General features: G+C 41.9%; 1 protein-coding gene across 2 annotated transcripts; it reads left to right on the top strand.

Moving 5' to 3' along the window:
- Positions 1-288: 288 nt before the first annotated feature.
- Positions 289-23,556, top strand: nxpe3l.6.L (Neurexophilin and PC-esterase domain family member 3 like gene 6 L homeolog). 2 transcript variants are annotated; one of them, XM_018268335.2, is made up of 8 exons: positions 289-470; positions 4,740-4,850; positions 6,922-7,419; positions 8,915-9,126; positions 9,510-9,577; positions 10,304-10,510; positions 19,556-19,612; positions 22,937-23,556. In XM_018268335.2, exons 2-8 carry the CDS (start codon positions 4,782-4,784, stop codon positions 23,473-23,475), a joined length of 1,650 nt encoding a protein of 549 aa, XP_018123824.1. In that variant the 5' UTR covers positions 289-470; positions 4,740-4,781; the 3' UTR covers positions 23,476-23,556. The 2 variants fall into 2 exon arrangements, with proteins under 2 accessions (XP_018123824.1, XP_018123825.1); XM_018268336.2 differs by lacking the exons at positions 289-470; positions 19,556-19,612 and adding an exon at positions 3,943-4,084.
- The last annotated feature ends 3,311 nt before the right edge of the window (positions 23,557-26,867 follow it).

Raw genomic sequence — 26,867 nt, 5'->3', positions numbered from 1 at the left:
GAACGAGATCCTTTTTTGAATTGTTGAGTAGAAGTGTTAGACAACTTCTCATATGTTTGATGTGTTACACTGCTCTGCCTGTAGGTGGCAGCATTTGTGTGATTATAAAATTCCTGTATGTGAGATAACTATTCTCTTCTGCTTATTAAAAGGAGAACAAAGTATCAGTTGTTTGAACGTCCCCTTCCCGATTGGTAAGTGTCCTGACTGTAAGTGCACCTTCACAATATCTACATACTCTGCTAACAGTGTGAGATGTTTTAATGCCAGAAACCAAGTTACTTTTGTCATCCCATTTCCACCCATGTGCAGATACATGAACTGTCAGCACTGTAACAGCATAACTGGACTTAATTACAACAACTGCACTTGTACAAAGAGAAATATTTTGGACGTGGAAATCGGACTCCAAAGAACCCAATGAGAGTTGGAACCTCAAGCAAATACTCCCCTCTCTCCCACAGATATTGGTAAGTTAATAACCTTAGTTTCTCTTCAGGTTGTGAATGGCATTGTGTTTAAGGTCACTCAATAGGACTGAAATACTAAATACCTACTCATGTTTATGAGAAATAAAAATGCTTTAGAGGGATGTTATTTGGACTACAGCAACTGTTTAAGTCTATTTCAGAGCCTCAGTCTGGTAGAAGTGGAAGGGGCTATGTGTGCATATCTATCTATCTATCTATCTATCATATAAGAACATGAAACCAGTTTCACTTTAGTACTTCCCAGTAGCATAACTAGCAGCAACAAAGATTTCCGATGGATCCCTATGGATTCCCGATGGGTCTGCGGGCCCAGGTGTGACCGTACTTTAAAGGAGCTGATAAGACTAATTACCAGTCCACCAAGAAGCTCCCTGATAATGAGCTGATAAAAGGCTGTTGCTTAGATAAGGGAGAGTTTTGTTTGTATAAAGTGTACAGGATTGTACAAGTGTCCTTGATGGGAGGTACATTTCCCCATTATTTGGCCTGCAGTCCCATTAAGCAGTGTGTGTGTCAGGGATGGAGTCTGGGGATTATTTGGCAGCAACACCAGTTGGTATGTTTTCTTAGTTTTTCAGGGCCTGGACTCTGGACTCTGGAATGGGAGGGAAGGTGCAGGGCCTTCCTATTCCACCCAGGTACACGCCTGGCTTTTACTGTAGCAGAGGGACACACTAGGTGTTATAAAGGGCACAAAAACCCTTATGTACAAAGGACTGTGAAAGAAAGCCGGCTAATATTGGGCAGCGCTTGGGGCGGGATGCGGCAGGATGTTATCCCGCCAAATCACTTTTGCATACCAGAGCGGAGCTTTAGTGCGCTCCGGATACGGAAAGCATTTTAACACGACTGCCTGCAATGCAGAAAGATCTGTTCCACTTCCTGCAGAGAACCGAACCTGCCGATGACGTCACAAGCAGTGCGTCAGTGCCGGGCCTGCTCCATATTGGGCCCTAACTTCCTCTCACTTCCCCTCTTTTCCCCTCCCAATGTGAACAGCCAGTGACCGGAATGATCCTCGGTCTGAAGCAGACATCCAGGGTGTATCTATTCCCCTCCTCCTACTGTCCCTCACTATCTGCTTGCTGGGATGCTCAGTTCCTGCTTCCAGTTAATGTGCGCACCGGGATGCCTAGTCCGCTTGTGAATAGTGTAATATCCAGTGGCAATTCATGTGTGGTTTTTAGCCCTTTTCTTGCTTTCAATAGCAAAAATTGTAGTGAGTTCTGGGGGTATTTATACACGAAATTACCAATATTCCATCCTGGTTTAGTTGGGGGTGTGGCCTCCTGAAAATTTTCCGCCAACTTCCTTCCGGCGCTACTTTTCTCTGTGGGCGGAGCTACACATGCCACACCCCCATCCCTTCACCTTTTTGTTCCCAATTCAAGCACTGTTGTTGTTGTTTGGCCTCAAGTGGACTGACCAGGCCTACTTTGGACACTTTGGATTTACTTTCTTCTGAGGAACATCTACTGTTTAGTTCAGCTGCTAAATAAATTGACTTTTCTCTAAGAAACGGTGTACTGCGTGCTGGCTGTGATTCCCCCTCAGTTTTACAAAAGGTAGATAGGAATCTCTGAATGAATTGTTTATAAAGCAAAGTGGAGGTTTGTTCAGTGAACATAGCCCAACTTTCAAATTAGAGCTGAAATAATGGCCAAAATTTGCAAAATATGGATTTTTTTAAAATTAAAACCGGAAAAAGGTAATTTTAAAACAAGTCCTAATTAATGTTCTAATTTCAAGCAAGGGTGTTTTAAGATGTATACAGTCCTTTTAAGATGTTACGCTTATATTGTCTACCCCCCCATCCCCCAAAACATTGAGTTTTATCACAAGGCGGTTTGTGGCTCAATATAACAGTTTAAATGAATGTATGTGGCGTTCCTCAGGATAGTGCTACATGGTGGCAACATTATTATCATTTCTTTATTTATATAGTGCAGTGGAGTGGTGGAGGCAGTTAAATTATTGAAACTACACAAATCTTCCACTAAGCAGAGGCTTGGTATATATTCTCTTACCACCCCAGTTTTTCTGTTCCAGTAACACAGTAACATAGTAAGTCAGGTTTGACTCTATTTTAACCTGCCTAACTGCCAGTTGATCCAGAGGAAGGCAAACAAAACCCATTGAAGCCTCTCCAATTTGCCTCAGAGGGGGGAAAATTCTCCATCAAGAGAGGTCAAGAATATTATTGTGTTGCAGGGGCTACTTGTAAACATGCAGAAGCCATTACTTCCCTTGCTAGAGTTAAATTTGGCTGAATAGAATTGAAGAAGCCTCACATAATAGAGCAGAGTGAGCAGAGATTAAATCATTAATGCTTTGGAGGAGGTGAAATTCAAAAATGTTTGGATGTTCCGAAGGTGGCGGCTAAGACTATGAGTTTGGTGATTGCAGTACACAGGTCTTTCTGGTCAAGGCACTGGCTAGGAAATTCTCCTCTTTAACAATATTCTCTGCTCTCTACCTTATGAGGAGAATGAGTGTTTGGGCCAAAGCTGTATTGTATAAGTTCCAAGGCCTAAGCAGATAAGTCAGCATTTCTAAACTAGGACAAAAGATATAAAGGAACATCTTCTCAAAGACTTTTTTAAAGAATGCCAAGTTCTACTAATCATAAACAAGGTTCTTTTTTTTTTTTTTCCTGGAAATACAAATCTCAGTACTTTCAGTCTAAAGATGTGAGAGCCCTTCAGACCCCTGTGGGATCAAAACTCTGCAATTTTTTGCCTTGTATGGGCTCAAATGACATCAAATTTTTGGCTCTACATACTGCCCAAAAAGGTTATCAGCTAGAATTTAAAATGCCCTCCCCCACAAAATGTTGTTATGCAGTCAAGGACCTCTCATGGTTGAATCATACATGTAGAGAAATCTTTTTAAAACTCCTTGTCAAAGCTTCAGATTCCTGGGCCAGTTCCATTGGACAGAGCCCAGGACATTCATACCAGACCAATTCAAAGAGATTTTTTGTGTCAATGGAATCAGAACCCAAGGATCAAAATGATATCATCTCTATCAACAGATCCATCCTGGAGAGAATTAAATGGTGGCTTCAAACTCTAAACATCAAGGGAAATCGATAAAAATCCCTCAAGGGATCAACATCTCAACAGGCACAAGCAGTTTGGGTGGCGATTGAAATAAATGAAAGCAGTTTATCTGTCACACCAAGAACAATGGGAACTCAGTCAGAAGATTATTCAATTTGACTCCTGTCTCTCCCTGTGTCCCCCCCCCCCCAGGGTGTTTATGTATATCCACCAGGGAGCCATTTTTCCTTTGTTCTCTGAGGATCTTGTGGGTTTTGGCTCAACTTCAGGCAGTGAAGGTGATTGGCTGATGGGCCAAATTGTCCTGATAGCCTAGTATAGCCATCTGAGTGGATCAGGGACTTGTCAATCATCCCTAGGAATGTGCCCCTGCTTTTGGGAAAACCCTTGCGCAGCCTCGCCCAAGTTAGTCTATGCAGAGGAAGCAACCAGACAAGTTCTGCAAGGACTACCTGGATCTCCGAAACCAGGATTAAGAGGTTTAAACCTCTACTTCTTCAGACGGTATTTACAGTTTCTTACAATAGGGACGTAAGTGGTAGTTTTTTTGAAAACTTTTCACATTTCCTTTACTGTACTGTATGTGTATTATATATATTGCTATTTGTAAATATTGTGTGCTGTGAACTCCTATTAAACTCCTATTAAATTCCAATTAATAACTCAACTGGCTTGGCTGATGAAAAGTACCTACATTTTTATCCTTTTTGGGGTTTGCATAGTAACTTTGCTTATATTGTTAATTTGTAGTGGTGCCCTAGGCTGTCTGGTACCTGGGGTACCTACAGGTTTATAGGAGCTCAGTGACACATAGGATTTGGGGTGTAGGTGAGTGGGTATATTAATCACCAGGTGGTCACATGCTACCCCAGTGCTGTGGCGCTTTCTAAAGTTTTGGGGCAACTCAGGGAGATCCACTGAAGCACCATCCGTGGGGGCAGAGGACCTGGGTGCATTCAGGCTGGTTTTGAGTTGTGCCTGTTGCAGAGGTGAAGCTAGAGTTGGCCTCTTTGGATTAGCCTGGGAGTTTTAGTAATTTTTATAGTCTTTTTATTTTTGCCCACTTAGTACACCTGTTGGACGGAACTACCCCCCCAGTTTTGTCACAATAAGTATGGTATGGTTTTCCTTTGTTTGAGGAATTACAGTTACTCTGTGTTGGACTGACTTGTTGAAAATTCTGCAGGTCCCTTTGAGAAGGAATTGGTCAGTAAGAAGGACACCGGCCATGCTGGGCAGGGAAAGAAGAGTTTCAATTTCCACTGGTTTTCTCCTCTGCCTCATTTTTATTGTTGGGGTAAGTGAATGAGCCATTTGATACTGGTATAAAGGACCCAGGGACCCCTGAAAATGAAATATATATATATATATATATATGTGTTTGTATGTTATACAGTGGTTATTATTGTTATTATTCTTGTGCTAAATGTCTTTAGCTAAAGGTGTCGCATGGATACAATATGTTCTACCATATGTTCTTCTGTTATAATATAATTGTACTTGTTGGAGACTAAGTGAGCTTCATTAAATGTTAAATAATTTTAATGTTAAAAAATTTTAATGTTAAGAAAATCTTAGGTCTCAAGTATTCCAGATAAAATATTCCATATCTATACTAAATAACAGCATTAATGGCGCCAGGTATTTTGGTGGTGTTATTTATGGACATCCCATTCATTCAGCCATGTGTTCTTGGGTATTATACACATAGAACTTCCACTGATATTTTGCTGTTGTCTGTACTTGGGAATTGTACACAAACTGGCACTGTATTCATTATACATGGAATTAGTTGTTATACCTGCTGGGGCATTTTACAGTATATCCAAATAATACAGGCATTTGTCCTTACATGTATATAGGTATATGACATTTGGGTTACTTTGAAGACTTTGTTTTCTAGACGTTCGCTATTTTCTAACAGATCAACTAAAGTAGTTATAATTGGGTTGAGATGGGCCTCATACTAAAGTCCTGCATGGTTCTGGTTTGGTAGATCTGCACCGAACTTGACTTTCTTACCCATAACCCAACCTGGATCTGCTGACCTGCACCACTCCTCCAGATCCTCCAACTATGATTTCATAGAGCCAACCTGACCCCACCACCACATCCAGACATGATATCATGCTAGAACAAAAGTTAATGAGCCCAGGATTTACTTTTTATTTACATTTTAATTCGGTCCCCATCCTAGTCTTGTCTACTGTCATGTTCACTAAGTCGAGGATCCCTAACCATTTTTACCTGTGAGCCGAATTCAAATATCAAGAGCAACACATGCGTGAAAAAAGTCCCTGGGGTGCCAATAATGGGCTGTATTGTATTGTATTGTATTGGTAGCCCCTATGTGGACTGGCAGCCTACAGGAGACTCTGTTTGGCAGTACATCTGGTGTTATCCAACGAAAACTTGCCTCCAAGCCAGGAATTCAAAAATAACCTCTTGCTTTGAGGACAGCAACATTATTATTATTATTATTATTATTATTATTATTATTAATAACATGTATTTATATAGCGCCAACATATTGCATAGCATTGTAAAGTAAATGTGATTTATACAAGTAAATGACATGAATTTTATATATATATATATATATATATAGAACATATGGAGTTGCATACATCATAATCCATACTGGTACAAAAGGTGAGGAAGGCCCTATGCAGAAAGAGCTTACACTCTAAAGGGAAGGGAGTAATACACAAGGTGTGGGAGTGGGCAAGATGGGATTAAGTGGGTGAGAAATGTGGTACTGTATGTGGTGTTGCGTTTGGTAGTTAAGCAGAGTGAGGGGAGGCTTCTCGAAAGAAGTGCGTTTTCAGAGATTTCTGGAAAGCAGAAAGGTTGGGAGAAAGTCAGACAGACCGTGGTAGAGAGTTCCAGAGGAGGGGTGCAGCCCTTGCAAAGTCTTGAATGTGAGCATGTGAGGAGGTAATGAGAGAAGAGTTGAGTAGCAGGTCAGTAGAGGAGCGTAGTAAGCGGTTGGGTGAGTATATAGAGATGAGTTCAGAGATGTAGGGTGGGGCATCCAAGGGGTTGGGGAGCAACATGTTACTCACGAGCCACTGGTTGGGGATCACTGCACTTACCTATAGTCTTTTAACATTATTCCCTGGAACCTAAATTCATACTAGAGAAGTCTCTGAAAAACATTATCAGGTCTTATAGATGGTGGCCAATTTGTGGTAGTTATGAAGTCACATTTCAATGCAGTTGATTTTCTGTTGCTAAACACTGTTTATTGAATTCAATTCACAATAACTGGTTGAAGACATTGCTTCATTTACTCCTAGTTCACTTTGAGCATTTTGTTTTTTAAATTATGTCTAAATCACGTCATTAATGAATTTTGATTTCTCTAGTTCATCTATAGGTTTGTGCAGTTGAAGCCACTGGAAAAATGTCCTCCCCCTGATCCTTGGCAAAATGTTACCCAACAAAATCAATCTTCTCCTGCAGCAATAGACCTAGAACTTCAGACCTTAATGAGGATGATTGAGTGGCCTGAGCCTCTGGGTCCAACAGATTTTGAATCTTCCACCAGTCCATTTAAAACAGAGTTCCACATGCCGTTTCCACGTGCCACATATTATGTTGGAGAGTATGTGGAAGTTTTTATCATAGCGCAGGACCACCGTGGCCAACCAAAAACTTATGGAGGGGATTATTTCCAGGCCAAGCTGCACTCCCCAATGCTGAAAGCAGGAGTCACCGGCTCAGTCACAGACCATAGGAACGGCACCTACACGGCCTCCTTCTTGCTGCTCTGGCCGGGGCAAGTGGAGATCTCCATAAGACTTGTCCATTCCAGTGAAGCCATAATCGTCCATAAAACGCTGAGAAACACACGTCTTGACAAGGTGAAACCCTGCTTTGTAATAGATATCGAGGCTCTAAAACTAGGCTTTACAATCAGTGAGATTTTAATATGGCAAGTCAACCTGTAACCCTTCCAGTGCAGTTGCTTCAGGGAGTGAACCCAATCTCTCACTGTAATAAAATGTATTTTAGCGCCTTAAGGTGAAACCTCTTTATTGAAAGTCTGAATCGGGGCAGGTGGTAGCAAAAGGACCATTGTGTTTGTCCCAATTACTGTGCTATATATTAAAGAATTTTCAAAAGATAGTGCAAACAATACACTTCACCCAAACAGGCTCTTTTTTTTATATCTTACATGCCAATGAAGTTGTTGCTTCCATTTACCTTGTTGCAGTCCTACAAGAATTCTGTAGCTCTGGGCATGTATAGTGGTCACCAGAATAGATTATGAAGACCTAGGGAAAGCTTTGAGGACCCCTGGGCAGCATTGCTCCTTAACCATCAGCCTATCACAGAGAAGAAGAGTACTCCTCCCACATTCTCACATTGTTATAATAGTCAATATATGAGACCAAAAAGCAATCCTCTACTTATCAAAATACACATTAGTATAACCTCCTTGATCGGTAGTGAAAGGAGAACTAAACCCTAAAAATGAATGTGGCTAAAAATGTCCTATTTTATATAGTGAACTTATTGCACGAGGCTAAAGTTTGAGCTTGTCAATAGCAGCAATGATCCAGGACTTCAAACTTGTCACAGGGGGTCACCATCTTGGAAAGTGTCTGTGACACTCACATGCTCAGTGGGCTCTGATTGGCTGTTGAGAAGCTAAGCTTAGGGCTCGTCACTAATTATCCAGCAGAAAATGAGCTTCCCTGGCTGTAATATAAGATGATGCTACAGGTTTGCTGATTATTCAATTCTGATGCTAATTGCACTGGTTTCTGTGCTGCCATGTAGTAATTATGTGTATTAATTACTAATCAGCCTTATATTGTGACATTTCTATTCTATGTGTACTGTATATTGTGAGTGGATCCCTAAGCTCAGTAAGTGACAGCAGCACAGAGCATGTGAATCAGTGAATCAGCAGAAAAGAAGATGGGGAGCTACTGGGGCATCTTTGGAGACACAGATCTTTACTGCTAAAGGGCTGTGGTTGCCTTGGGCTGGTACATTTCTACCTACTTCTTTAGTTAGGCTTTACTTCTCCTTTAAATCCATCCATACCCTTTTTTTTTTAAATTTTAATTTAACAGTTTTTTTTAAATTAACAAAACAAAACAATTGTAATGTCTTACTTCAGAACAATCACTTTGGGTCATTTGTACATACTTGTGCTACAATGTATACTCCATACACTTAAGGAATTCCTTTATGCCTGTCCCCTCACCCACTCAGTATTCTCACCTACTTATTTTCTTGAAGAACATCAACTCCCTTTAATGTAATTTTACCTGCTAGATGATTTATGCCCAACATGTAACATCCCTTTCTTTATTTTGATATAACCATATATGTTTTATGAAACAGGTCATCTTCCAAGGGACAATCAATGGGTCTTCTAGAGTCCTGAAGTGTCATGTGTGGCCCCAGTCTGGACCCAATGTGTGTGAATTTCATGACCCAGACAGTGGAGAGAGCTGGTACTGTGAGCATCAGAGCCATGATCCCTGCGGCCAATACAAAGGGCACTTAGAAGGGATCAGAAACCACATCCTCAGGGCAGAGGAACATCGACTCCTGTACGTTTTCCCATTGCAGCCACAATAATATTTCCTCTGTCTCTATATTTTATGGGACACAACAGGACCTATACCATGTATAGAACTATATCTATTTACCTTGGTACATATTGCCACCAACTTACATTTCTTCCAGCCACGTAGGGTCTATGTACAGACCTATAGGCTTGATGCCTCCTGCAAACTTGTGCTCTATATGTGATAGATATGTCATTCCCCTTGTCCCATATAAATCAGCACTCACCTTGGCACTCAAACTGGCAGACTGGCATTATAATCATGTAGAGAAGTCTGTGTAACGGGGCCACTAGCTGCATTAACTTGCCCAGACCCAGTAGAATACGTGTGCTGGTGCCTAACTCTCTCCCTTTATGGATTCCCAGGTCTGAAAAGGAGAAACTTATTAAATCTAGAGTTGAACCTTTCAATGTCCTGCCTTCCAACAAGACAGGTAAGTGGATTTTGTTGGATTTTGACCTCTTAGATGAGGTGCTGGATGGAAATGTTAGTGTTTTCTGTATATGGAATAGAAACATTTTATTTTTATGAGTGGAGTGGTTCCAGATAATGGGTTGAATGCAAAAAAACATTGACGTTTATGGGAGAAAATTATTAGTTTTTGTCCATCAGTTGAATTTGTCACGACGCTGTCGCATTTTGGCGCCAAATTCAAATTAAAAGGACGCCCTGGACACTGGTTCAATGCCCGAGTATATGATTTGTTTGGTGCATTCCTGGGTGTTCCTAAATGCCATTAATTGCTGATTCCTGGACTTTTGACCCTACCTGTACCTTGACTTTGCTATTATCTGCCTGCCTATTGAACTATTGCCTGGATTTGACTACCTTGTCTGTACCCGGAATGTGGAATTTTACCCGAAGCTTCCTCCTTGGTCTGGACTTCCCCCGCTAGGAGCCGGTACAGGGTGCTAAATTGCTAATAATACTATGAGGCTGCTCATAAGCTCATGAAGGGATCCCAATCCATTGGATACAAAAGTGTCTATAATTAGGCATTGGAAGAATCTTATTTTATAGGCCCTATACTGTCTTCTTATATTCCCTTGTTATACCCTAGGGGACTGATAAGTAGGGTTTAGCCAATCAACAGTTGTCCAACAGAGTCACACAGAACTGCAGCTGAGAAGGTTTTGATGGGTTTTTAATGTTCTTTCAGATAACAGAAGTGTTTGCTCTCCTGGACTTCCGATCCCAGACCCTTCTGGGTTCTATTACCAGGATTTCTGGCAGTCCCGTGTTTGCAGGAACAGAGCTTTCCCCAGTCCATCTGCAGTTACACAGTGTCTGACTGGCAAGGCCATCTACTTGTTTGGAGATTCAACGGCTAAACAGTGGTGGAAATATCTGATAGACTTCATACCATGTGAGTGTTACATATATCTGGGAAATTCAGTTACAGGAGACCACATGAGGTATTAGATAGACGAAGGTTATTTGACATGAGCCTTGTGGATTCTGAACTCACCAAAAGTGAGAACCCAGAACGAAGACCCCACAGGGTTTATATAGTCTTCAACATGAGAAAATTATTTACACAAAAGAACTAGTACAACAAGAGCAGCAACAGCCATTGATGTTAGACAGGCAGTAGATGCACAAAAAATGATATACATGAGAACATGGAATATTCTATTGAACTAACTGCCAATATCTTTGAACCAGGTTGATGTATCTAACCATGAAAGATTGACTGTTCTGTGTGGTTGGTGAGAAAGCTCTCTTTCATTTCCTGAATTTTAACTATGTGTTTTCTCTACCACATTTTTAGCGCTATAAGTGTCATCAATGTAGCTACAGAATGCTGTCTTGACTATAGTTCATAAACCTCCTTGGCTCACAGTGAGATAATGTAGGACTTGGTCTAGGGGCACTTTTCTTTAACTGCTGAAACTCAAAACCAACAATCTTAAAGGGGTGGTTCACCTTTAAGTCAACTTTGAATATGTTATAGAACTGACAATCTTAAAGGGATACTGTCATGGGAAAAAAAATCTTTTTTCAAAATGAATCAGTTAATAGTGCTGTTCCAGCAGAATTCTGCTCTGAAATCCATTTCTCAAAAGAGCAAACAGATTTTTTTTATATTTAATTTTAAAATCTGACATGGGGCTAGACATTTTGTCAATTTCCCAGCTGCCCCTGGTCATGTGACTTGTGCCTGCACTTTAGGAGAGAAATGCTTTCTGGCAGGCTGCTGTTTTTCCTTCTCAATGTAACTGAATGTGTCTCAGTGGGACCTGGATTTTTTTTTAACATCATAACCTTTATTGCAAGATTGAACATGACATACAGTTGTACATACCGACAGTGTATTTATGGTATTAAACATTTTGCAAAGTACATTCAATTTGCGAAACTAATTTAGCCTGTTGTCATTTGCATGTCATATTTATATCAATGTACACATAACGTGTGAAACAGATACAGCAAAATAAAACATCATCAATCAACTAAAATGGGAGTCCGTGGTTTGTAACCTCTCACAGTGGGGGTTTTAACGGGTAAAGAGCCGTTTCACGTCTACTTATCTACTAGGAAGAGGGCCAGTTTCCCCATATTAAATCAAATTTTCCAGAGGAGGCTCTTTTAGTGAACAAATATTGCATCCTATCAATGTAGAGCTTCATTTGTTCCAACCAACCTTTGTGAGTCGGGGCCACCGGATTTTTCCATCCCATTGTTATATGTCTGCGAGCCTGGAAAAGACTTTGCCGAATCGTAGTCAATTGATATTTGTTGTAGTGGAAGCTTTCGCCTACATTTAGTATAGCCAGTTCTGGGGTGGGTCGTATTTCCACCGATACTGCATTTGAAATAGTATTGAATACCTCACGCCAATAAAGATTCAGGTTGGGGCATTCCCACAACATGTGTATAAAAGAGCCGGTATTTACCCTGCACCGAGTGCAAGTTGGTGGATGTTGTGGATTCATTCTGTTCAACCGCACCGGTGTGAAGTATGCTCTATGAATGATGTATCTCTGAATCATTTTATGATCAGCATTTGGCGAGAGAAATCTAGGGGCTTCTAGAGCATCCTGCCATTCGGCTGTCAATGTGGGAATATCCTTCTGCCAAGTTGCAAGTAGATTGGGACTAAGTCTATCATGTTTACAAAATCTCAGCACGTCATATAAGTTGGAAATTAAGTGTTGGTTGTCATGCAGCTCTAATATTCTACAAAAGGGGGGTTTACCCAACTTAAAGGGGTCAGCAAGGAATGCGTGTTTGACCTGCTCATACAGTAACCAGGAAGATTCTGAAATTCCGAACTCCTGTTGGAGTACCGCAAACGGCTTGAGTGAATTGTCAGAGACAATGTGATTAATAGTCATTATACCTTTGCTAGACCATGACCCTGCGGATTCTATGTTTTGGAATTCTTTGAGGAGATGGTTGTTCCATATAGGGGTGTCAGGGTGCTTCGTTTGGGTAAAGCACAAAGATTGGGCGCGTAGTATTTGGCCTAGTAGTATTAAGGGATGTTCTTTGCTGACATTCCTACCTGTCTGATTCCTTAGCAGCCTTTGCGCAGTTGGTATCCCCAGTTTCCCGGTCAACCCCAAAAGAGTAGCAGAGAGGCAGCGTGGATCTGCAGTGATCCATGGTTTGATATGAGCAAGTTGGGCAGCTAAAAAATAAAGCTCAAAGTCCGGCAAAGCCGCACCCCCATGCAAAGCTGACCTCTTTAGGATTCCAAGTCTTAATCGGGGTCGTCCTGATCCCCATATAAAGGGTCCCATTAGTTTATCCAAAGCTCGAAAATAGCTTGAAGGGATGGCTATAGGAGAGTGTGATAGTATGTATAGGATCTTAGGGAGAATGGTCATTTTTATCAGACTAATTCTGCCTTGTGGGGTTAGCGGAAGTGAGGCCCATTGCTTAAATTTGGATTCCACCTGGCCCAGTAGCGGGGACACATTCAGGTCCCAATAGGATGATGTTGGCAGTGAAACTTCTACCCCCAGGTACTTAAATTTTGAGACCACAGACAATTCAGGGGTAAGGGGAGCATTAGATTCAGGTCTGGAATCCACTGGAAGCACACTAGACTTGGATAGATTGACCTGTAGGCCCGAAAAATTACCAAAGGTAGTGAGAACCTCTGTCAGTCGTTCCAATGATTTACCGCTATCCGCCAGGTAGACAAGGGAGTCATCCACGTACAGTTGAATTTTCTCCTGGATGGGCCCAAGTTTCCAACCAACTATTTCTGGATCGTTCCTTATAACGGCCGCAAGTGGTTCGATTGCTACAGCAAATAGGAGTGGTGATAGAGGGCAGCCTTGCCTTGTTCCCCGTGTAAGAACAAAGTGAGGAGAGGATATACCGTTGATGGTTACCAGTGCCGAAGGTTTCGCATATAGCAGCTGGGTAAAAGCTAGGAATTTCGGACCAATCCCCATTTTGTCCATCACCTGCCACAGGTATGCCCATTCGACTGTGTCGAAGGCTTTAGCAATGTCCAGTGCCACTAACAGTCTATTTCCTTTGTTGTCATGATTCATGGATAAATTTGTGTATAGCCTCTGTAGATTTACAGCTGTGCTTTTACCAGGCATAAAGCCAGACTGGTCTGGGCCAATAATGCTTTCTATCACCAGCATAAGTCTCCTAGCCAAGATCTTAGCAAGAATTTTGGCGTCACAGTTCAAAAGTGAGATGGGTCTGTACGAGCCACATTCCTGTGGATTCTTACCAGGCTTTGGGAGAGGGACCTGGATTTTACTATTGAGTGTTGTTCTTAGATCTACCAGGCAACTGTTATCTTGTGTTAGGGAGCTGTTATCTGTTACCTTCCCATTGTTCTGTTGTTTGGCTGCTGGGGGGGGGGAAGAGAGGGGGGTGATATCACTGTAACTTGCAGTAAAGAGTGATTGAAGTTTATCAGAGCACAAGTCACATGACTTGGGGCAGCTGGGAAATTGACAATATGTCTAGCCCCATGTCAGATTTCAAAATTGAATATAAAAAAATCTGTTTGCTCTTTTGAGAAATGGATTTCAGTGCAGAATTCTGCTGGAGCAGCACTATTAACTGATTCATTTTGAAAAAAAAATTTTTTCCCGTGACAGTATCCCTTTAAGCAACTTTTCCATTGGCTTTCATTATTTTATTTTTTTTTTTTCTTCTGATTTATTGTTATTGCTGCTTTTTATTACTCCTCTTTCTATTCAATCCCTCTCCTATTCATATTCCAGTCTCTTATTCAAATCAATGAATAGTTACTAGGGGAATTTGAACCCTAGCTACCAGATTGCTTAAAATGCAAATTGAAGAGCTGCTGAATAAAACGCTAAATAACTCAAAAACCACAAATAATAAAAAATGAAAACCAATTTGAAATTGACTCAGAATATCCCTCTCTACATCAGAGGCGATTCTTGCTATTATGCCGCCTGAGGCAGCCTTCTTTCGCCGCCCCCACCCCTCCCCACGGCACTAACCTTTACAGCGCCGGAGAGGGCAGGGGCCGTCCGCGATGCATAGTGCAGAGAGAGCAATAGCGCTCTCTGCACTAGAAGAGCCGAATTTCCGGTTTGAAAACCGGAAATTCGGCTTTTAGTTACCAGGAGCGGCATTTTTGCCGCCCCTGGCAACCAGGGGCGGCATTTTTGCCGCCCCTGGCAACCAGGGGGCGCTGCCGCCTGAGGTGAGTGTCTCAACTCGCCTCATTGGTGGAGCGCCCCTGCTCTATATCATATTAAAAGTTAACTAAACGGTGAATAACCCCTTTAAACATTCCACACCAGATTCATTGGTGATGCTGTCAACGAACATTAGAAGACCTAACAGAAGGCTAAAGGAGAGTAGTTTTGATGGTGCAGCTTGACTTATGTAAGGGTTCTGCTCCTCTATCTGGGAGGACTCTGGGGTATGAGATCTCTCTCGTAATGAAGAATAAACTTGAGAATGCAGTTTGGTCAGTTCCTTATGCAACTGGGTAACATAATGAGTCAAACTTCCATAGTTCATGCACAGCAGATCAGCAGGAGGAAAGTATTGGGCCCTGCATGCTGGTCTCCCAAAAAGTATTTCATGGGGTGTGAGCTTAGTTAGGCCTTGGGGATAGACATGAGAACTAGGTTCAAAACATCTGGCCGTATAGGTTTGGTTTCTGAACACACCTTGCTGAGTCTATTTTAATTATGCCATTTAACTTTTCCACCTTCCCATTAGCCTTTGGATAGTAAGGTATGTAGACCTTGATGTGAAATGTGTACCTTGGTCTGAGGACAATGCCTTCTGGCAGTACATTAACTGCACATAATCTCTGCTAAACAGCTTTTTGGCCATGACTTCTGCTCAAGCCTTGACTACTGGCCAAGCTTCTAGCCTACCAGAGAATTGGTCAACACATTCAAAAATGCAACACTTGGATAACTAAATTGAATCTGTCTACAACATCTGGAATGAATATATGGCTTTTAGAGGTGTTGGAGCAGTTTTACCTGGATTATGTTGCACACAGATAGATGTACATCTGGCTTTAAGTCATTGTTCCTTCTCTTTAGACATAACTTGGTTCTGAAGGGCTGATAAAACAGGTAGAGCAGGAGGGAACAGGTAGAGCAGGTTCTTTTGCAATAATAGTTATATAGATTATGCAAATTATATTATTTTATTACAATGAGGTCATAACACCCAGTGGGTACTTAATGATAGTGATTGCAGATGGAAGCAATAGAACTGAGAACAGGTAATCATTTATACAATAAATCAAACCTTAAAGAGAGACAGTATATACGTGGATTCTGAATGTTGGCAAAGAAACAGAGACATATATCAATATAATTCAACATTTAGACTGAGAAGAAAGGACTGCTTGTTCAATATGAAAGTACTCCTGGTTGTAGCTTAGTGATCAGGACTAAACTGTGTCTAAAAACTGAGCAGATAAGAATTCTGTTATCACAGGCTCTTTCTTTAAGGGCAGAGACATACGCTCAGATTCAGGGAGATTTAGTCGCCCGGCGATACATCGCTCCTTCTTCGGGGCGACTAATCTCCCCGAACTGCCTCCCGGGAGCCAGCTACAATGTAAATCGCTGGAGGGACGGCACTCGGATCGATTCATTTTCCAAGTCACCCAAAGTTTCCCTGTAATTGCCATCCCGCCTGTGATTTACATTCTAGCCGGTGGGAGGAAGTTCGGGGAGATTTGTCGCCGCGAAGAAGAGGAGATTTGTCTCTGGGCAACTAATCTCCCCGAATCAGATTCTCTACATATATATATATATATATATATATATATATATATATATATATATAATATATATATATATATATATATATATATATATAATTTGTTATCTCTTAGCGTGTGATGTGTGAACACCAGCAAGAGAAGTTCCCTGTTGTAGCCCTTGTGTAGCAATTTCCAATAGACTTTGCATATATACTGTATTTGATTACTAGAACTCTGTAACAACTCACCCTGGTGGTCTAGTGGTTCGGTGGGGACGCCCGCCATGCCGTGCCGCATCTTCCTGTGCGCCGGCTCCTTAGGGCGCGCATCCTCTTGTTTTATAGGCGCAAGAGGATGACGCCAGCGCACAATGGCGCGAAATTAAAAGATATTTAAAGGGGCCTTTGGTATTTTTTCATTGCCTGTTATAGGTTCTTCTCTAAGAGTTCCTGAGTGCTTTGCCTGTTTGTATCTTGAATCTGATTCCTGGTTTGACCCCTGCCTGCCTGACAAATCTGACTTCCGTGATCCTGATCCCTGCCTGGTAACCGACTATCCTGAAATCTGTATTCCGACTCGTCTGACTCTTCTTGATTGATATCCTGGTTTTGACCCTTGCCTGTTTGACTCCGTTGTATCCTGCCTGCACCGACCCGCCTGGTTTTGATTACGCTTTCTGTCTGCTCCCTGTACTGAGACCTTCTGCCCAAAAGACTTTGCTAACGATTGTGCCCCTCTGCTCGTCCAGAACCCTAAAGGTGGCCATAGACCCACGGATCCTATCGTACGAATCGAGGATTCTTACGATTTTCGGATCGTGTGTGCCAGCAGCTTTCGTCCGGCGGAGATCGGTCGTTTGGTCAGGTTTGATTTTGACCCGACCGATCCCGCCGAAGCCCATTACGCATCGTAATCAGATCGTTCGGTCATACGGCAAAACAATCAGATTACCCCCGATATAGCCATGCTCATTAATGGCAACATCGCCAAACGAGCGGATCTTTGCGTCTATGGCCCCCTTTAGCTCGGCTCCTCTCTTTATAAGACCTGGCGGCACCCAATTAGCCGAGGGCTCCTCCCGAGGTGGCGGCTGCTAAAAGCTGAAGCAAGAGCCGAGACCAGGGAGCTTAGCATTGGTTCTGGATTTTGGGTGCCGATCGTGACAAACTCACAGTTTAACAAATCACAGGACAGTGACCTAACGGATAGAAAAAAAAGAAAGGTCCCCTTCTGGAGGCTCCAATGTATGTATGAACATTAATTAATATTAGGGTCAGGTTCAAAATTCTAACTGGACACCTCGTCCATCTCTGTGTTACCTTAACACGTTCCGATTGGGGACTCTAACCCCCAATCTCTACGGGGGACTCTAACTAACCCCCAATCTCTACGGGGGACTCTAACCTCAGTCTCTAGATTAATATTTTCCTTGGGACTCTAACTCAAGTCTGGACAGGGGACTTTAACCTCACTCTCTATTCCCGTGTCCTTTAACAAAATAGGCGGTGCCGCCACTGGACGGGACAAGAAATAACACATTGTACTTACTCGTCCGACTAATGACACCCCATTTCTGGTACCATGAACTGTAAGTGTCCTGCGCCTCTATGTATGATGTGTGGCTGACTGGGAGAACGAAACAAGGAACACACGACTGGGTTGACAGTTCAATCTTGTCTCATTTATTCATAGGCAAGCGAAACCTTTATACCTTTCTTTCATAGCACAGTTACACACTGGATATATGTGGCATCCGGGGGGCTAACACAACTATTTCAGGCTAGAGTAGGGTTGCCACCTGTCTGGTTTTTTAAAGGCTGCCCAGGTCAAAACTGCCTGCCCAGTTTTTCAAATTAGGAAAACTGAGCAGGATTTCCTATGATTGACGTGGCGTTCGGCCAATATTGCCATGTTATAGCCCCATCCATGACATTATGGCACGCCCCCTCGCCTCATGGACCCATCCCTATTCCATTGTGACTCCACCCCCAACACATCACAGTCCCGCCCCCTACAAGGAGTTTTATCGCACAGAATGTGGCAACCCCTAGGCTAGAGGGAAACGACTTAGTTTCAAGTTGGATCAAACGAGATACAGAGAAACACGTTATATGTCATGAACAGTATCACACGAGCATGAGTATATATGTTGATCCTTACAACTTGGTTCGTGAAAAAAATTAGAGAGAAACACAGCAAGGAAAATCAAGAAGAGACAAGTTCATGGTCTTTAATCCAGTTTGGGGGCTTTTAGCAACAGTGAAATAGATGTGATGATTCTGGTACTGAAGCAAAGTATTCACCCAATGGGACCTACTGCTTTAGCACTGGTTCCTGATATCCCTGGGATTTAAGTCATACAGAGAAAGGGGTGTCATTATATCCACACTTACCCCAGACTTACAAAACAGGCATTAGATAAGTCTTCTTGTTGTGGGATATTGGAATCCAGTTGGGTTTCCAGTCAACTTTCACTGCAGTCTCCGTCATTAGAAGAACTTGATGTGGTCCTTCCCGGCATGGCAGGAGGGCCTTGGAAAAATGACCTTTTGAAAGGACCCAATTGCCTGGTTTGAGGGTTTATGTTCCTGATCTACTGGATCTGACAAAGAAGAGTAAATTGAGAATAGAGTTTGTGGTGTGAGTCTAATAGACATAAGGGCTGGGGCATCATTCCAGTCTTGGTTTTACACACATTTTGCTAATTCTGTTTGTTAAATGACTCCATTTAACCTTTTTAGCTTTCCCACTCGTTTGGGGATGGGATGGTATAGGGAGATTTGGTATACTGATGTCCTTGCAGTTCATTGCACCTCATTACATACCTGCACACAAATTATGTGATTAGTTTCTCAACTGTGGCTTCCACCGGCTTTGGCCACTGACCAGGCATCTGGCAAGCTGGAGAACTGATGGACACAGACAAGTATGTACATGGGCACTATGTTACTATGTAGTAGTATGTGCACCATTTTAGTCATTGAATATAGTCTACCTGTAGTTATTCAAATGGATACATTGCCTTAGGGAGGTGTTTGGAACCATCTTATCAGGCAGCACAAATGCCTCCTTTTAAGATGTGGGAGCGGCGGGTGAGGCATTTGCCAAATATAACAAAAGAGAGGGCTGGGCAACCAGGCTGTTGTCAAGGAGCCACCTGCAAGATGTCCATGTTGGGTTTGCGTACATCAGACTTAAACCATTGTTCCTTCTCTTCAGACTCATGTCGGGCAGGAAGGGATGATAAAACGGCACTAAAGGGATCAGGTAGAGCAGGTTTGTTGTACAAATGATTTACAAATGATTTACAAATGATTGCAATGAAGCGCTGCATGTCCTCCTGCCTTATTGACGCTCCCATTATCTTATACAATAGGGTGAAGAGACCCATTACATACCTGATACTTAATAACAGCACCTGCAGATGAATGTTGTATCACTTGGAATAGCTGGGAAACCATACAATGCACCACAGCGTAAGGAGAGTCAGCTATATATATATATATATATATATATATATATATATATATATATATATATATATATATATATATATATATATATATATATATATATATATATATAAAACAATTCTTGATTTTGAGCAAAAACACTTCCGGGGGGGGGGTCTCATGTAACTTCTGTGTCTACTGGCAGGACACTGAAAAGCCAAATATTGACAAATGAATACATAAACATCAATATATATATATATATATATATATATATATATATATATATATATATATATATATATATATCTCAACAATACATCAGAAATACATAATGAAAAAAATCATTCAGTCCACGAAATGTATCGCTGTATAATGACACGGTCGAGTTGTGTCTTTCCAAAAAATTCAAGTTTTACGAGAGCCAAAAATTTTGGGTTAAAAAAAAAATCACATTTTTCAGGGTCTTGTAAAAAAAAAACTAAAATTATTCTAGATTTCTTAAACCCTGAAGCTGGAAATAGCTTGAATCCGGAAATACTAAAAGTCAATGGCAGAGGTCCCTTTAACCACTTAAAGATGTTAATAGCCTTTATGATGTTTGATTTTTTTTCGGTGGGTTTCACTTGAAAACTCGAGTGATTCGAGTTATCAGGTGTTTTTTTTTTTTATTCAAATTTTTTCTTAAATTAGAAGAAAATCAATTTTGTGAGTTAATTTAAGGTTTATAAACTTGTGGGTGCAGATTTATCAAGGGTTGAATTTCGAGGTTTTTTTAACTCTCGAAGTAAAATCCTTCGAATTCGAATATCGAATTCAAAGGATTTTAGCGCAAAAGCTTCAATCGAATGATTCGAACGATTTTAAGTGATCAATCGAAGGATTTTTATTCAACCAAAAAAAACTTAGAAAAGTGCTGGGGAAGGTCCCCATAGGCTAATATTGCACCTCTGTAGGTTTAAAGTGGCGAAGTATGATGTTGAAGTGTTAAAGAGACAGTACTTCGATTATCAAATGGTCGAATAGTCAAACGATTTTTACTTCAAAACGTTCGATTTGATCGAATTTGACCAATTCACTGGTCGAAGTACCCAAAAAATACTTCGAAATTCGAATATTTTTCCATTCGAATTATTCACTCGAGCTTAGTAAATCTGCCCCTAAGATTAAACCTTTGATAAAATCCCTTTGATGGTTCACTCCCGCAATATCCTAATACGGACTGATTGCCCTAATATATAGGAACAGAAGAGCGGAAACCCTTCTCTCATGAACACCCTTGGCCATCACCTCAATATTCCCCAAGAAGCAACTACCAGCTTGGGTAACAGAGTGGGGTGTGGCCTATGGCACAGACAGTGCCGCCATCAGAAATCACAGGGACCCGAACAAGAACATTTTCTGGGCCCCCTGGACCTTACATACCAAACACAGGGCCAGACCCTGAGAACCCCGCACCACAGTAAGAAAGCCAAAAAGACATGAGAGCTAACACATGTGCACAAAAACCTATTGGTGGCCAGGGCCCCCCATAAAAATTAAAAAAAAAAACATTGGTGGTCAGGGGCCTCATAGGAGATTAAAAACACACTGGTGTTCAGTGGAACTTACCTATAATACCTATAGTTTGGTGTGTGATCTTCTTTGTTCTCCTTGGTGATGGCAACTTCTCCAGCAGCTTTGGCGACGTCCGGCTTTCATTCAAGGGGGGCCATCTAATCTGTAAAGTGCAGCACAGCTGGGCCCCCTTTAAAGTTTAAATCTATGAGCCTGGGACGACTGTCTCCCCTGTGCCCCCCCGATGGCTGCCCCTTTAGCATCTATGTAACATTTTTATTTATTTTTTTACTTTTCCTTTATCCTTAGTTAAATGTGCATAATAACTTGCAAACCCTTATACATGTGTTAAACACAGCAACTTTATGTAAAGCTTTATTTCATCACTCAAGACAATGCACAAGCCTTTTATTCATCCTCTAATCCACATAATGCACCAATGCCCTTTTTATCAGCATACAATGTATTCTCCTTCATTTCTACATAAATCTTCGATAGTTTCCAAAAAAGTTCTGTAATGCTGGATCCCTCAGATCTAACTGTACATTGGCCAGACTCTACTGAGGCTCTCTCTGACAATTCATCATTTACAATGGCAGAAATCCAGCCTCCTCCTCGTTGCACTATACATAACCCATTCACACACTCTACATACACTTTCCTTGCACTCCCACTCAATGCTTTACATCAAACACTAGCACTTAGCAGCGGATCTACCTCCTACCGACCCAATATGTTGAGCAGAACACTATTTAAACGTATGTTCAGAAGGAATTACAGAAAGAATTTGAGGAAGGCTGGATTTATCGCCTTTCTTCTTGGAATATACAAAGATAATGATGTCAGTTACTTTGGAAATACATGTATTGAGGTCTGTAGGATACAATTTTGTTCATTAATGTGTTTTCTGCTGCCTTATCCATGGTCCCACCATCCCACCAAGGAAATCTGCTATGACTTCTCCCTCCCAGGTAAATCAGTTGAACTTTAAAACACAGAACACTACTTCATGTCCATCTCTCCACCATCACCTCTATGGGCTGCCAGGCTTAGGTCCAACACTGATATACAGATTAGTTCCCTGTTGGGCAGGAGGCTCTAGTAAGTCTTGATCCACAATGGGTCATTCCCAATCCTTAACTCAACGTTCCCCTCAAGTCCCGGACCTAACTGTTGTTGCCTTACAGGATTGGTTAGTACATTTTTAATAGGTAACAAGGAGCAGAACTAGAAAGCTTGGCAGATCAGTGCTCATGAATATACTCTCATAGATTATCACTTCTGTACTGTAGTCCGGCCAGTCACTTACCTAAATCAGCAATCTCCAGCCTGCCCGCATTCTCCACCAGAACTGTTGGTGAAATTCAGTTACCTGAGACCACTTTGTGTAAAAGATAAAGTTTATTTGACCCAAGCTCCATGGATTCTGAACTTACTAAGAATTGAAACAGAGTCTAGGCACCTTCCCATGTGCTGTGCTCTATCTCCAACCCACACCACCATGTCCAGCTTCTCCTGAAGGACAAGTCTGAAACTGGAAATGTATTCATGAACCCCTAACTAAACGTTGTTCTCCTTTATGTCATTTCAGCTCTTCTGGAAATAAACCTCTATGAGGAACTACCAGCAGCCCTGCCGGGGCCCCTTGTGGCTGTAGACACAGAACATAAGATTGGGCTGCACTGGCAAGGGCACCATATTGCTCTAACCTTGGCAACTAGTGTAAATCAAGACCTTCATTTTATAGCAACTGAATTGGATCAGTTGGGTGGGGCAGGGCTGGTGGTTGTCATAAACTGCCTGGCCCATTATGTTTTATACCCTGTGAAGGTTTATGTAAATAAACTTCGTAAAATTCGGGAATCTGTCCTCCTACTAATGAAACGCAGTCCATTAAGCAAGGTCTTCATCAAGTCTGGTAACACCGGGTACAAGTACATCTATGGAAGTGATTGGCTGTCCCTTCAGTTGGACCTGGTAATGAGGGCCATGTTCTCAGAGCTGCCTGTTACTATACTGGACAACTGGCAAATGACCACCTGCCATTACCTACACCAGGATCTCCACCCTGCACCAGTCATAATCAAGAATGAGATTGACTTACTGTTGTCATTCATCTGTCCAATGTGAGACACAAGACAGGCCACAATCTCGACACTGTCAAAGATTTTCCATGAGTTCCAGTAAAGACCATCTCATTCCCCCATTAAAGTGACTAGTTTGTCTTCAACAACTGGATGCAAATTCCCTCCCCAGTCCCATGTGGTGGCTCTGACCCCTCAGTTACACTGAACTGTACCCACTCCTTGGCTTGGTCCTTTTGATAGACTTCCTTTCTTCCTTCCTTCCTTCTCTCCCTTCCTTTCTTCGTCTTTCTCTCCCTCTCTTCCTTCCTTCGTCCTTCCTTCCTCCCTCTCTCCCTTCCTTCCTTTCTTCGTCCTTCTCTCCCTTCCTTTCTTCGTCCTTCTCTCCCTCTTCCTTCCTTCGTCCTTCTTTCCTCCCTCCCTCCCTCCCTCTCTCCCTTCCTTCCTTTCTTCGTCCTTCTCTCCCTCTCTTCCTTCCTTCCTTCCTTCCTCCCTCTCTTCCTTCCTTCCTCCCTCTCTTCTTCCCTCCCCCCTCTCTCTTCCTTCCTTCTTCCCTCCCTTCCTTCCTTCATCCTCCCCCCCTCTCTCTTTCCCTTCCTCCCTCCCTATCTCCCTTCCTCTCTATCTCATTAATTTGTGCCTGACTGCAACGGGGTCAGGATAGAGGGGTGTGGATTAACCAAAATGTTTGTTAAACTTCTGTTAAATGAGGCTGGTGGACCTGCCATGTTGCCTTCAGAAACTTCAACGACTAGGGTGATGAAGAAATGTGTTGGTATTGCTCAGTATAAATGTTTATTATATTAATGGGGAAGCAGAGTACAGGGATAAATCCTGGAGTGGGGTGTAGTAGAACTACGTCAGAAAGAGACAAGAATGACGACCCCTATTTGGCGCCCACCTGCCTCACACTATCATATTTAAAGTAGCAGTTAGAATTGATCTGTAGGAGTAGGGAGAGGTCTGGGGCAATAAATAACGAATGGGATTTAAATAAATTCACTAATTAAAAACTGATTGAATTAATTGAAATTGACATTAAAATAATTGATTTACAAATGAAATTGGCCTAATTGTGATCATTGGAGTTGCAGGGAGGGCCGGGTATGTGTGCGCTGGGCCCACCTTTTATGTGCAGGGCCCCGGCTCACTGTTCTTCTGTTGCTGAACTAAACTATAACTCACTGCAAGGAGAAAACAAACCATAATAAGGAAGTTCATGGGCTCATAACTAGGCCTCGAGGTTATATTCTTGTAATGTCAGGCTCATAACTAGGTCCTAGGCATAAATATAACATACCAGAGCTGGACACGCCTGCAATAAATGAAAGCAAACCCTGTGTCTGTACAGAGGTGAAACTGAAGCCTTGAACTAGATGACAAAAGGAAGAAAACCTCAGATTTTGCTCAAAAAATAAAGGCTATAGGCAGATCAGATTTAGTAGCAGGTCAAAGATCTCCAATGAGAAGCCCAATCCATTCTGACCGGAGCTCCAGATATCAGGTCGACTCACTGCTGCACCGATGGTAAAACAGACAACACCCGGTGTAGCCATAACTGCGACCCCCACAAAACATCAGATCAGGGTAAAATAATTCCTCCCTGGAACTGCAGAAGTCAGACACAGAGGGGCTAATTAGTCACAATATTCTCCCATTGGCAATATCCACCCCATTTGGTATCAACTGGAATATTGCCCATCTTGAGGCCCCTTGTGTAATGTGGGTGCGGGGTGTTGCAGAACTATATCTCCCAGGTAGAGGCAATAAGATGGACACCAGTGGTTCTTAAAATGAGCAATAACCATTTTATTGGCAGTTCTATATCCAGATCATTGATAAGCACAAGTCTCTCAGCATTTACTCAATACAAATAACTCAGGAGTAATTGTCAATCAGGGACCAATGAGAAGACTATGGTTAGTCAACATGCAAGTGTCAACCCCAGCTGTCAGGCTTCCCAAGTGGAACCTCCGTGGGACAGAGCCTACCTCTAGGTCTGTGCACTTGGATCCATATTCTTTGGTGCTAGAGGCATGGGACCTGTTATACAGAATGCTTGGGACCTGGGGTTTTCCATCTTCATACCTTAAATCTACTAGAAAATCATATAAACATTAAATAAAGCCAATAGGCTGGTTTTGCTTCCAATAAGGATTAATTATATCTTAGTTGGGATCAAGTACAAGCGACTGTTTTATTATTACACAGAAAAAAGAAATCCGTTTTAAAAATTTGGATTATTTGGATAAAATGGGGTCTAATGGGGTCTATGGGAGACGACCTTCCTGTAATTTGGAGCTTTCTGGATAATGGGTTTCCAGGATAATGGATCCCATACCTGTACAGCCAAAATTCTAATCCTTATAACTCTCTACCTGTCACTCCTGACAAAGATCCATTATCCAGAAAACGTCTTTTTTGGAAAAGTCTTTTCCAAGAAAGCTGGTAATTGTTACGTCTATGGCCGCCTTTAGCCTGTACTCTATACAAATATCTCAGGAGTAATTGTCCATCAGGGGCCAATGAGAAAACTGTAATAACTAAATAAAAACACAGGAATATATTGAAACTTTCATAACCTGCCAAATGTTGTAAAGTGAACATGGTAATTAGGGGGTGTGGCCACAAAAATGGGCGTGGCCAACCCTTTTTTGTCCCTCTTTTTGTTTCCAAAATGTTGGGAGGTGTGTGGCTGCCTGTCCATATGGAACCCACAAAGAAAAAAGACAGAAGTTTATCAGCTTCTCCCATATTTTGACCTCTCGTTGGGAGTTATGGAAGTGCAGCTGAATATTTATACAGGAGTCATAAACACTTGCTAATTACATGAGGACTTACATGTCTAGGAACATTAGGGTATACAGTGGTGTGAAAAACTATTTGCCCCCTTCCTGATTTCTTTTTCTTTTGCATGTTTGTCACACTTAAATGTTTCTGCTCATCAAAAACCGTTAACTATTAGTCAAAGATAACATAATTGAACACAAAATGCAGTTTTTAAATGAAGGTTTACGTTATTAAGGGAGAAAAAAAACTCCAAATCTACATGGGCCTGTGTGAAAAAGTGTTTGCCCCCCTTGTTAAAAAATAACGTAACTGTGGTTTATCACACCTGAGTTCAATTTCAAAGGTTATAAAGCCATTTCTAAAGCTTTGGGACTCCAGCGAACCACAGTGAGAGCCATTATCCACAAATGGCAAAAACATGGAACAGTGGTGAACCTTCCCAGGAGTGGCCGGCCGACCAAAATGACCCCAAGAGCGCAGAGACAACTCATCCGAGAGGCCACAAAAGACCCCAGGACAACATCTAAAGAACTGCAGGCCTCACTTGCCTCAATTAAGGTCAGTGCTCACGACTCCACCATAAGAAAGAGACTGGGCAAAAACGGCCTGCATGGCACATTTCCAAGGCGCAAACCACTTTTAAGCAAA

This window comes from Xenopus laevis, chromosome 6L, assembly GCF_017654675.1.
Source record: "Xenopus laevis strain J_2021 chromosome 6L, Xenopus_laevis_v10.1, whole genome shotgun sequence".
Classification (NCBI taxonomy): domain Eukaryota; kingdom Metazoa; phylum Chordata; class Amphibia; order Anura; family Pipidae; genus Xenopus; species Xenopus laevis.
The sequence above is the reverse complement of the archived record's forward strand: the minus strand, read 5'-3'. Positions and strand labels throughout refer to the sequence as shown.

Excerpts from the sequence above, each read along its gene's own strand:
- nxpe3l.6.L (XM_018268335.2), top strand. The coding sequence starts at position 4,782 with ATGCTGGGCAGGGAAAGAAGAGTTTCAATTTCCACTGGTTTTCTCCTC. Across the intron at positions 4,851-6,921 it reads GCCTCATTTTTATTGTTGGG|TTCATCTATAGGTTTGTGCA; the intron begins GTAAGTGAATGA and ends TGATTTCTCTAG. Across the intron at positions 10,511-19,555 it reads TCTGATAGACTTCATACCAT|ACTCATGTCGGGCAGGAAGG; the intron begins GTGAGTGTTACA and ends CCTTCTCTTCAG.